General features: G+C 40.7%; 1 protein-coding gene across 1 annotated transcript in view; it reads left to right on the forward strand.

The window, feature by feature from the left end:
* Positions 1 to 6,050: 6,050 nt before the first annotated feature.
* The window catches only part of gpr158b (G protein-coupled receptor 158b), a gene marked incomplete at both ends in the record, with an annotated part of 58,138 nt that continues 50,487 nt past the window's right edge, over positions 6,051 to 13,701 (forward strand). The window contains 2 exons of the mRNA XM_079221076.1: positions 6,051 to 6,907; positions 11,878 to 11,983. Of these exons, the coding sequence (XP_079077202.1) occupies positions 6,051 to 6,907; positions 11,878 to 11,983 (963 nt within the window). The remainder of the gene's footprint in view (positions 6,908 to 11,877; positions 11,984 to 13,701) is intronic.

The following is a 13,701-nucleotide window of genomic DNA, read 5'->3' on the forward strand; positions in this document are numbered from 1 at the left end:
TGACGTGATAACCTTAAAAAATGACATAAAATGTCATTTTATGTGGCCCGCGACGGCTTCGCGGACCCGTTTTCAGTGAATCGCAGCGGAGTGTCATCTAATCACACACCGCAATGCTGCGTTCACAACACACTTTACTTGCGTGAGTTTACACGTTGGACTATTTGTGATAGTTAAGCTTCATTACCGACTTTTCTATTCCATGTTTGTGCATGAAAACACTGAGTCTGTTAAAAAAGGCTGAAGTTATAAAAATATTGTGTGTATTACCTCATGTCCTTAAGAGGCACTTTTAGGTTTTTAATTGAGTGTAAAGGGAATATTTAAAAAAAAAAAAAATGTGTTGGCATACTGTGATATTGTGTACTTTCTCATGTTCAAACTGCACCATATCATTAAATCAATTTGATATGTGTTGTGTTTTGTTACATTTTCTGGCACCAGTATTTTGTATTTCATTTTAATACATTTATGTAAGGGATATTTTTGTATTTTATTTTAATACTATTTTTGTATTTTATTTGAATACATTTATGTAAGGGATATTTTGTATTAAAATACATTTTGATGTATTTTTGCCTATCTCTACTTACAGGCAGGAAATGCGACATAATCACTATTAGCAACACTGGACATATCTTTGATACATTTGACAAAGACCAATAATAGTTCTAATAGTGTTTTCTCTCTGCAGGTGACAGAATGTCTCAGGGATTACACTGTTGTTGCACAGTAAACAGGACCAGTGATGGGTACTTTCTGTGAATGAGGAGCTACAACACTTCAACATGGTGACACAAATGCACTAAGTTGTCCATTTGAGTGGATTTCAGGAGAATGTGTTTGTATTGTTTGGATTGTGATAGAGGCAAACTATCCGCCATTGGCACAGGCACTTGCCAATTTTGTATTTTTTTATTTTACTTACCAATAACGAGGGGGGCACGTGTCTATAAATAGAGAACAACACATTTTGCCAACATTTGATACTGTAACACACTCTCAGACCATTCATTTGGAACATTGTGCTGATATTTGCAGATGAAATAGATTTTATTTACACGAGCATTAGTTGATTAAACGGTCATTACTTTAGAAGACTATATAGGGAAATTAGTTACAGTTTTCAGCAGCCTTTTTCATCTTCATTAGGCAACTGCAGATAACTTGGCAGCCAGAGCAAAATTTTACAAAATCATTACTTTGAAATGTATACTATTTTCCTACTTTAATCTTGATGGCCTTTTTCTGTTTTATATCACCACAAAACTAGCCGATTAAACTCAGAATTCTGCTGAGCGATAAATATAAAATGGAGTTTTAAAAACTCACGTCTTTCTTATTTTTTATGATCTCCCCTTTATTCTTCTTCATCACTATTGGTTACCCTCCTGATATGCATGGTCAAAGAAGGAGACTTGAATAGCCAGACCCATCACTACATCAAACTGAGGTTAAACCAAGTCTGCAGGTTCCAACAGTTTTGCTATATTTACAGAAGCCGGACAGCAACCAAAGATTACAAGTATTTCCCACTTTCATGCTTCTACATTGTATCAGACGGAGAGCTGTGGTTGACAAAAAACCTTTTACATCAGAAGATGCTGTTATGGCAGTAAACTGCTTCAGTGAAAGGAGCGATTAACCTTTTGAGCACGGCAAGGCAAAGCAGCGCCGCTGTGCCTGTTTTCGGACAATTTTTATTTTATTTTGTTTGAACGTTTCCTTAATTATCTCCAGAACCACATCGTTGTTTAACTTCATTTAAAGTTCTACAGTTCCACAACCCTTGTGAGAAGATGCATATGGTGTAAAATAATTAAAGTAACTGTTAAGTTTAAGTATTTACGTAAACTCCGCCGACTATACTGCTGCTCCGTCAGCTTGCCGCGGCTGCCATAAGGTTTCACTAAATCCATGATAAATACCCTTTACAAAGTCGGATTTCCCTAACAAACACATCTTAGTAATCGTACAGGCTTGTGGGAGTCTAACGAAGTAATCAAAATCCTTACGAACTCAATATTAGTACCTGTAAAATCACAAATCGGCCGGTGGTTTCTTTCTCTTCTTCTCTGTCTCACAAATCCGCTTCCTGTGACTTACGTGTACCCCCCGCATTTCTAGAAACACCTCACACAGCAAGGGGGAAGGCTTATGCAAATTTTAATACCCAGCAGCCTCTGGTGAGACAATGTATTGTCATAAAACAAGTAACCTTTCTATTTTTGAACCGAACGACACGTTTTTTTTTACTAAAACACCTTCCCAATATATCAAAGCTTGGTTCTACAGTGTTTTTTGCATATTCTGATTATTTAGGTCCTAAGCTTTCCAAAAAGGTGTCCTATTAGTATTTTGGATGGTGGTAAGGGCCTGAACCATGGAGTTTGTAAAAGCTCGGCTCCTTTTTTGGGGGGAAATTTTTTTTTTTTTTAAATATACATTTTATTCACAAATAAATTCTGAAAAAAATGATATAAAATAATACAAGTAATATAACTCATTTGGGGTTCATACGACTACTTGAATAAAATAAAGACGTAAAAAAAGAACCATATACGAGCCTCAGGTTTCAAAAGGTTAAACACCATAATTCATACATATTCAAATTGCATAAGCATGTGAAAAAAGATGACTGCAGAATTTAGGAAAACTTTTCAGCCTCTGAAAATGACTGTCTCCGTCATCGCATCCCAGCTCAAGCTGCACTTAATGGACAGTGTATCCATGATGTCACATTTGTAATGGTCAAATATTGACCATATTGTCCAGATAATATTTTTGTTGCTGCTGTTAGCATTCCTCCTGATGCTGGTGAAAAAAATACACTACTGTTTTTGTTTTGTTTATTGTTTTTCTTGAGTAGTAAATTGGCTTCAACTGCATTTATTTGTGCAACATTGTGACAGTTTAATTCAGGGTATAAAGCACACATCCATACACTTGTAAGGAATTATGATGTCCTCAAGATTGTCATTACAACACAAACTTCAAAACAAGACATTATAAACTTATTTTCTGAGCCCTGGTCATCTTCCCACTGACAGCAACTCTACTTGTTTCATTCTAAGTACGGCTGCATGGGTGCGGTAGCACAGCAGACCCCTGCATGCACCTATAAAAATAGAAAAAGCTTCAGAGGAAATACTCTTTTGCTCATGAGCCTTTTTTTCTTCACTTGCTCTTTTCTGTGGAAATTTAAAGGAACCTCTGGGAGAACAGAGAGTGTGGGTGAAGAACGGCTGGTACAGCAGTCTCTCATCCACTGTTGCAGTTGTACGGACTCAAGTTGTAAAGCATGCAGATGAAGCAGCAAATGCCCATCAAATATTCATCGGGCCAGGGGAGGCAGTGCAGCTTGTAAAAGAAGATGAAATAGAGGGGGCAGGAGCAATCGTCTCGTACAGTCTCTCGTCTCCTTCCCTCTGATGCTCTCTCACTGCTTGGTACTGTCTCCTTTCCTCCACCTAATTCACCATCTCCACCTACACACCTTTTTTGATGGGACCCAAAGGCTGCATAGCCATTTTAACCAATGTACAAAATGAATGAAAGAGTTCTTAGTGATTTATGTGACTTACACGTACTTCCTTGTTCTTTCACTATTATCCATATACCTTTATGAATATGTATCCTAATCATGTCCAAATATCCGTCTAATTTGGACCAGATTGATCAGTATGTGAGTGTGAATGTGTGTGAAAGGTGTACACTGTAGGTCTTATGCTGCAGGGCCAGACATTCGACCTCCTTCATCTCCTGCTGCGGCGTGGGGAGATCTCTGCGGTCGTCACCTTCCACTGCCATGGCAACGGCCTGCGAGTCACCCCGGGCCGGCCGTACACTGCAAGCCCCATTACAGTCCGGGGCTGACTCCTGATGAGCCCCGTCAGAGAACGTCAGAGCAGACTAATAAACACATACAACTATACTACAAAAACAATGTTTGTTTGTTTGTCTTTTGATCAACAGAGGAACACATAAAGTATCTGAAGTGGGATGTCCAACTTCTCTCATCAGTGTGAATGAGAAAGAGACACATACATGTTCATCTCTCTAATTCCTTTGTTGACATTTTCAGATATTCTTTTATGTGTCTATTATGCATTCATATAGATAAAAACATATGGCCAAAAGTAAGCGGATGCCTCTGTGCTCGTTCTTGTGTGTCCTTATTTAGGTCCCACAGTTCTGTTAAAGAAAGAGTTAGTTCATAATATGTTAGTTTTGGGAACAGATATTGTGAGCCCTGGAGTTTGTGAGGTTTGAAGTCACATTTTGATGCAAATAATGTTGGTGTGTCATATTCAGTTTTCTGATCTGTACTGTATCGAGCTTCACTCTGTGCTTGTCTGAGGGCTCTGAAGCTCAGTCACAAAACGTCAGACTGTTTAGAAGCTACATAGGAGTAAATCTTCACCTTTGAAATGTTACAAATATTTAATAATATTGTCTCAAAATCTTGACGTACATCATGTACAGGAGTCATAACTATCAACAACAACGGCAACTAGGTTTCTGATCATGGACGCCTTCATACAACTCCTCCACATCCTGCCACTTTCATTTCCACACCAACTGAGCTGAAGGTAAATGTACTTTGACTTCTGGCTCCTGAACATTGCTGCATTTACAATATCACCCACTGCTGTGTTTACGTCTTTATGATCAACAGTGGTTAAGGACACGATGACAAAACATGTATCCTCTGCGCTGACTGAATGAGTGTCTCAGCAAAAGGATCTGGTATTCTCAATAGCAGATTCAGCAACTATGAATTTCAGTTTAGGTTTCCAATATGCAAACAATGGAAGTTGTGAGAAACCTACAAATAGCTATATTCTGCCTATTCTACTTCCATTTTTCTTCATATTTGATATTCAAAACAAAATTGTTGCTTACTCAAAAACAGTTCCCACAAATGCTGGCAATTCTTTAGTTCAGAGCATGTGTAGCTAGTTACATTTAACATGGGAGCTGTGGTACAGTAAAGTGTGTGTGTAAAGATGCATAACAAATTACCCTCAAGGGGCTTTACAATCTGTACAATATACAACATCCTCTATTCTTAGACCCACGATTTGGACAAGAGAAAACTCCTCTATCCCTTTAGTTGGGGATGAATAGCAAAACTACAGTACGAACAAACACAATGATACAAGTATGGATACTGTGTTAAAAAGCTTCATTTTGGTGTTAAACGTGAAGTTAAGTAAAATTAATGCTTGGCTTTAGGAAGCAGGTGGTACTTTGGACCTTAAACTGCACGGAAAAATATACATTCAGAAGTTTAACATGAACACATGTTTGTATGGTTGTCTTTTATTGGTATCTCCCTCATTCACACTATTTGGTTGTATTTTCCTTTAGATAATCTCAAGGAGCAGTTTGTCAGATTCAATTGACAGGCTGCTCCTTCGCGGTTGATCCCTACCGCCAACCTCGCTTTTCTTCCTACGACTGCTACTTTCAGCACTGGACAGCACCGGTCTTTCCCACGCTCCTCCCACCTCCGGGAGACTGGCAGTGAGAAACAACCACACACACCGGTGTGCGACACTATACGTGGCCTATTAGGGTTACATTGGGAGGGACGGAACTTCAAGAACAATTTGCTCCGTGTCTCGTCATCCTACTCCTCTCACATGGATTTCGCCGAGGAGGAATGAAAAGAGACCTCGAGCGCTCATTTACAGCCTCGCTACACATGAATGGATTGCGGGGCTGATGAGGAGGCAGTGTCTTTTTTTAATGAGTTATGAAGCTGGGGGGTGTTTGGATCAGATAGTGCTACTGTAAAAACGGAGAAGAAGAGAGGAAAAGTCAGTATTTTCGCGGACAAAAGATGCACAGGACGGGAAGTGGAGCGGCTTCATCGTTTTCAGCTTGATTCGTGGGTATGAAATCCAGGACATTCTCTGGTGTGTGCTACCTAAAGTATTTCTAACGCCGTGAAGGAGTAGAAGAAAGAAAGTCGCTTTGGTTATGCTCGCCATACTTTGCCAAGTACCCACGGTTTCTTCTTTGTGCCTGTAAAACGGAACGACATGGCTCTCCTGGTCGTTCCGCTGCTTCTGCAAACAGGGCTCGTTTTGGGATCAAACTACGGTTATGTGGAGTGGTCGGATAATGAGCGGGAAGAGAAGCACCCATCGGTCTTCAGCACCCAAAACATCAACAGAGAGCCGCCCTACCATCCGACCTACTACTCGGTACCGGGCACCGAGCGCGCGGTGGTGGCGCACAAAATTGAGGAGGACCTTCCGAGGGTAGTGACCGCGTTCCTGCACACCGGAGACTCCTCAGCGCTGAGGCAGGTCAACTGTTCGCGGAGGTATGAGCTGAGCAGCCTGCGAGGCGGCCTGCACGTCGCCTCCCACTACTCCCTGCACAGCATCCTGGACACTGTGGCGCACGCCACAAACTTCCTGAACATGATCCTGCAGGCCAACAGGTCCCGGGAGCAAACCTCGCGAAGGGACAACCACTGGTACCACGCGCTGGTCCAGAGTATCCTCGAGGGCGACCCCAAAATCCACAGGGCGGTGTTGACATTCAACGCGGACGCGCCGACCCCGGGCCCAAACGTTTTCCTCCAGGCGACCAGAACCGAGAAGGAGTTGGTGCTGCAGGACTTGTCCAGCTCTGCACACCGTCACCTGAGGAGCAGGAGCCCGGAGTCCGACTGGTTTAACGACTTTCGGGACGGTAGGAGACCACATATGCACAGAAGAGTCCCTGAGGTATCGGGCAACAAGAGTGGAAGTTACCTTCTGGACAAAAACCAGATCAAGTGGTCGGCACCGTACCTGGAGTGTGAACATGGGGCGTTTGTGCCCTATTGGCTGCTCACCTTGTCTGCTGGCTTCTATGGACTGAAGAGCAACTCTGCACCAGAGTTCAGGTGAGAGGAGGTGTTTGTGGAAGTGAGATACATGTAGTTTGTGTTTGATAAGTTTCGTGACAGCTCTTTTTGTCCTCAAAATGCATACAATGGATGCAATTTCATTTTACACATATTAAGGTAATCATAGCATTACAGTAACAGTCCACCAGAAGTAAGTATGCGACATCATAATACTCTGTGAGAATGTACATATGGATCATCAGGATCTGCAGCCTTGATGTAAGAAACAGATGGTGTAAAAGTGGCTCCGCAGACACAGGTAGACCTTTCTCATTGAATATGCTGGCCTGTCAAAGCACAGCTGTGCATCTCTACTGCTGCAGCCTAGCGTCTAATGAACACCACAAGCTTTACAAAGTGTGTATGTTGGTGGAGAGACAAGCTGGCATCTGTGTGCTTGTGTTAGGTGTATAAAATCACTCAAGGATCTCATATTTCAAGGCTCCAGTCAAAGAGCGTCTTGAAAAGATCAATTAAATAATTAACGATGAAAGATCACACACTGCAATGCCACTGTGAATTTCAGGTGCATTAAACCCTTACAGATGTCTAGAGATGTTTCACACACACAAAGATGTCCAATACTATCATAAATCATCTAGTGCACAAAACCCGCTTTCTTAATTTTTTGGACACACACACACACACACACACACACACACACACACACACACACACACACACACACACACACACACACACACACTTTAAGTAAAATCCACCCTAACTGAGACTAGAGGATACATAGGTCTCAACACAAATTAAAGTGGGTGACACAACATTGAAATGTTGCTTAGTGGTTCAGGGGCAGCAGTGTGTCGTGCTAGTGATTTGGGCCTTAGGTTGGCAGGCATCCACCTTGCTGACGTATCCCTGGGCAAAGTGCTGCATCACTACCGGCTGCAGGGACAGTCCCTTTTGGGTTATGGAGCTTGTGATCTGGCCAGAAACTGCTTTGGATATTTTTGGGAGTTGTACTGCGGTGTACTTATGTACTTCAAAAGGGGGGAAACTTCATATCTTGATAAGTACAACAAACCCAATGGTGGTAATTGTGGAGTTACCACAGAATCAGTTTGATCAGAATCGTCATGGTCTTCCATTTTAGCTTAGTGAGAGTCCACTTGAGTAAAGAGTCCTATACAGTACAGGTTCTATTTTCTATCACAGCTCACATATTTCTGGCTGAAATGCCCCATTTGTCACTGTGCAGTAATGAGGATGTTTAGTAGAGAGAAATGGAAGATCTGCTTGTGCCAGTTAAGTGTCTGTTGATGTTAAGTTTCATTAAAATAATTCAGTGAATTAAATCAGAATTCATCAATTGACTATTCAAACTCAGCCAAGAGGGATTTAAAATCATTATGATTTGCGGCAAAAAAAGAAAAGGCGGATATCCGACTTGCATTGATGCATCCAATCCCTTTTTTTGTGTAGCATTTTATGACTTTTAGCCCATGGTGGCTCATAGTTCAGCTTCAAAATTCACATCAAAATCAAAATGTCTACTTACTAGCTTTTTCCGGAGCATTTATGCCTGACTTAAAGCCAACAGGGAGAACATTCCTAAAGATGCTATTGATGAAATCATAACAGCCACTGAGCTTGCATGTCAACAAATCGATCACAGTCAATTATATCTTCTGATGAAAACCATTTCAAATAGTTGAAAGCCCCAGAAAAATGTAGTCGTCATTTGTCATCAAAAGTGATGACGTCAGCAGAGGTACCACGCTAGGAGGGAACATGATGAAGTGGTAGTTTTATGTCAGACTGTATCTCATACAAAGATGTACTCCCTAATTGTGAAGATGCATGCTGTTTTCCTCCTCACTCTACTTCTTATAAAGTGGGTTTTGGTCTGCAACTTTCTGTGACTGCTGCCACTGATCACAGTCCTGTGATGACATTTCTAAAAAATAGAAAGCTGGTTGGCTCTGAACAGAGCATAAGCTAGATGATGGAGTCAGTTCCACTATATCTGCTACTTGCCTCAAAGAAACCTCTTTCTCATCTTTTTTTCCCTTCTCTCTATCCTTCAAAGGCCAAATTCAAAACTCAGTGTGTGGCCAGTGCAGTGAGTTCTGGTAGTAGCTGTTGTACAGAAAAGTGCTCAATTGTTTTTGCAAACCAAATCAAAATGCACATGACGCAGATTTGAATTAGAATCATGAAGTAAGGAAGGAACATGACTGTCTTTAGATTCTGCTTTGAATCGGCCAATACCCAGAGCCCAGATATTGGTAACTTAAAATGTTGGATTGGTGCATCCCTTCTGTAAGTCAGAAGAACAATGCAAGAAACAAATGACACCATCTCTATGAAAACCCAAGCTCTCCCGGGTAGACTACACAGGACCAGTACAAAACAGAGCTCATGAAGCTAATGCTGTGGACAGCTTTGGAAGAAAACTGAGTGACTAACTATATTTTATTTGTAGACTTACAATACAAATTGATACATTTGAACATAATCTTAAAGTTTATCAAAAACAACGGCAAACTAAAAATAAAATTGAGCTTGGATAGTTTTGATTTTTAAAGCTCAAAATGTTTTGTTACTAAGCAACACGTTTGCCTCCATGCTTGTTTGTTCCACCGGAGAGGAGAGAGAGAGAAAGATGAGAGTGAATGGGAATGTTCAGCTTGTACGATGGTGGAGGAAATGGATAGGAGAATGTAAATCAAAGAAGACAAAGCATCATTTTCATGTGGGTATATGTGTGTGTGAGAGAGAGAGAGAAAGAGAGAGAGAGAGAGATGAACTGGGCTTGGCTGCATAGTCGTTAGACTATAATGGCAACAGCTTAAGTGAACTTAGCTTCACTGTTTAAGTCCTAGGTAGTTGTCCTCGATTGCTGTATTGCAGTCACATACCTGAGCAGTATTTAAACGTATTCACTTCACAGAATGGATCTGCAATGGCTCACGGCTGCATGGGCCAGCAGTCTACGAGTCTTGAACTGTTCCTACGTCCTGCAGACATGTTTGGGTCTCCAAGTAGAGAGGAAACGTGAGAATCTTTCTCACCTTTGGTGGGAAAACATCACAAGTCTGCAGTGTTGCTGAACAGTAGAGAACACACTGCACGTCTAACGACTGTCTTTAAAAGTTTACATTGAAACACAAAACAAGGACAAGCTATTTCCGGAACTATTTGCACTGGCCACAGATATTAAGAAATGTAATTAACTAAATCAAAATCTCCAAAAATACGTCTGATATAATATATGCCTCTTATTGTTAACAAATCCTGTGAAAACACACAAACAAACAATGAATTGTATCTTCAAAAAAAAGAAAGTATTGCCTGTGTATTCAAAGCCTGATACAGCTTTGGAGCTCCATCGTTTTCTAAAAACTATAAAAAGTAAATAAATGAGACACATTGTGTTGTGTTGTTCCTTCATTTCAATAATATACTAATGATGAGAACACACATTTCTGTAATATACACTGAATGGGAATTTATCTGTGGCTGAACATACTTCCCGATAACTGCACTTTTTACTTTGTTTGCTGTAAATGACAATGCACTGTTGTTTAAGGAAATTGCACTCAGTTGCCAGTTTATATGTAACACCAAGCTAAAAAAATGCAGTCTAACGCAAAAGCTCTAAAACTACACATTCCTTTATTTGTGTTATGGGTAGGTTAATAAGCAGAAACACTTTTATGTACATAACAGTCAAGCACATCCAGTAGAGAGCAACACTATCATTCATTTAGAGTCGTGTTTCTGGTCAACTGCAGTGAATGTAAGTTCAATATTCACTCTCCTTTTAGCTCTGTTTTGGTCTCCACCAACTCCTGAATAAAATATCTGGCCCTACAGCTGCTCAACTATGCTCACCAGTTAGTCAGCACCTTTATTTTTTTGCGGATTGGTGTTGGGCAGGTAGTGTTCAGTGGGTTTATCAGAGCCCCTTCACTGAAAACAGCTTGGCCTCTTCTTTCGCCAGCTGGCACAAATATGAGGACAGCTCCAGCTCCTTGGGTAACGATTGTTACATATCTCCCCAAATTCATAACCTAACAACATTAACAACATCCAAATATTGTTTAGTGAAGACTTAATGATGCATTCATCTTGTGTTAAATCAGTACTGTTGTTCAGCATATAGTATTAAAGGAGATTTAAAAATGAAGAGATGAGGATACAATGTAAAAAAGAAAGAAAAGTTTATTCTTTTTATGGGGGGAAACCTGGAGATGCCAATTGATATCAGTGTGCCCTTTGTGGACCAAAACAATACAACCATTATCTTTGAGTGCATTTCTAATGTCTGCCATTGGGTAGCATAACGCTGTTGCGCAAGTGTTTATTGAAATTTCAACATTGCTTCTGTTTTCTTTTTCTTTACATTTATGTCCCTCTCTCTGTGTTTCACCTCCATCCATCTTACTTAATTTCCCACTTTCAATATATTGAATTAATTCCTCTCTATTAACACCCTCCCTTTCCCTGCTTCGTCCACCATTGACCTTACTTCCGTTGAGCGCCACTAATCCTGTTCTTTATAATTTTCTTCTCTTTCATTCTGGTTGTCTCTGCCTCCATTTCCTCCTCCCTCCTCTCCCTCACACTGATTTGCTTAACCTCATGCTATTGTCTTTCCGCCTCCCGTTTTTTCTCTTACTCCCTATCACATTTCCCATGTCTCATTATTACATATATATTTCTTATTATTTGTTATCATTAACCCGATCTAATCATTTTTTGATTCAAATTTTTACTTTGTTTAATTCTGTCCACTCCCTAATTTAATTTTGCCTCCTTATCATTTCCATCTTCTTCTCTCTTCCCTATTTCATAACATATTTGTGATTCCATTATATCTTCTCTCTATCACTGCTTCTTTCTGGATTTACTTTTGGATTTTGTCCCTATATATTTTCACTCTACTCATCAATCCTTCCCATTCTCCTTTTTTCCTCCCTCTGTCATCCCTTCTTTCTCTTTGGCAGGGGTGTGATTCGTGTGGATGTGAACCTGCAGGATGTGGACATTGACCAGTGCTCCAACAGTGGCTGGTTCGCTGGGACTCATCGCTGTAATCTCACTAGCATGGAAGTGAGTCTGCTCAGCAATACCAGTATTGTCGCTTGTCTATTTTGTCATGCTGGTGTGCTGGAAGTGAAGTTAATGTATTCCACTGTTTCTTATTCAACCATATGTTCAAACATACACCCTTTTTTTCTGAAAAATCCAATCAAACACTGCAATCAAAGCATTCAAATGTGCATCAAGTGGAAAATATGATCAACAGCTGTGTAATATCAAAGATGTAAGACTTGCAGGGGGTGTTTGACAAGAGTTTTTCCTGTTGGACATGAGTGTTGCTCACCATTTCCTCTCACAACCATACTCCTTATTATAGTGTCCTTGACTGAGCCTACTCACTGTAAAGCTTTCTAGTTAAGAGCATTAGCTAACTCACCCAAACTCAACTACAGTGTATGAAACATAGCCTAAAATGTAGAAAACGTTCAAAAGATAGGAGTATAACAACCCTAGGAGTCTACAGCCATGTTAGCGACTCAGTGAGGCTGTACTTAGACACAGCAGTCCTTTTAGCTAAATGCAAATGAAAGTATGCTAACATGCTCAAAATGACAATGCTAACATGCCCCATGTGAACCATCTGCATTTAGCCTGATAGCATGCTAGCATTGACTAATTAGCACTATATAACAAATACAGTTGAGGTCGATGGGAATATCTAGTTTTTCTGTTATTTGTTTGTAAACCAAATAATCAAACTACTCTAAACTGACCTGATAGTGCAACAGTTATTACAATTAATCCTAATTGGAAGCTTAATGTTTGAATAAAATGTTATGGCAACATAGGCTTCATCCTCCGGGGACTGTGAATGCTCACACAAATTCCATGGCAAGCCAATAAATAGTTGAGGGGATGTATACACAGCGGTGTAATGACTGGCAGGCTGAGAATGTCATTGGTTGAGCCACAATGCTAGCATGGCTGCAGTGTGCTGCAGTGTGCTTGTCTGTGATGATGAGGGTTAGTAATAGAAATATGTGTAAGAGAGTGTCTTCTCCATGGTATAGTGCTTGTACCTGTGTGACTGCTGTGATGGAACTGGCAGCAGCCATACATCATGCTTGTATCTATTAGAGCTCCTGTGTGCTGTTTGTGTGTGTGTCTTTGGCAGTGTATGGGCTCAGCTGTGCATTCGTTGCCTCACTCATGTCAGTACCAATGCGTTAGTGTTATGTGATGTATTGCATGACGCCTCTCTCACTCCACCAGGGCAGAGTAGCTGCGCAGGCTTGCGTGGCATGTCTCTGGCCATATGATGTATAATACATGGATTGCTGCAAGATGTGGTGAATAATTGACCATGCTCTTTGTCTGTGTGCCTCAACTGCTCTCTGTTTGTCATGGGGAGAAACTACAGAGAAAACATGTCTGTCTCCATGGTTCTCTAGATCTGTTTTGATGTTTTCCTCTGCATTGGCATGAGCAACTCTCTCATGGCTGTTGTCTGATAAAATATAAACGGTGTTGATTATAGAATGATATCTTCTGTTCAGTATTTCAAGAGGAGCTGCACGTGTGTGTGTGTGTGTGTGTGTGTGTGTGTGTGTGTGTGTGTGTGTGTGTGTGTACATATGGTGTATGTGGTGTCTTTCCATTGTAATCACAGTGGTGAGCAGACCCAGCCTTTTAGTTTCCAAGGCCATACTAACCTGTCCATCGAAGACAACTTTCATGGATTTATCCAAGGTGTCGCCTGTGTGCGTGTGCAAGTTTATGTGTTTTGG

This window comes from Taurulus bubalis (assembly GCF_910589615.1).
Source record: "Taurulus bubalis genome assembly, chromosome: 1".
NCBI classification, from domain to species: Eukaryota; Metazoa; Chordata; class Actinopteri; order Perciformes; family Cottidae; genus Taurulus; species Taurulus bubalis.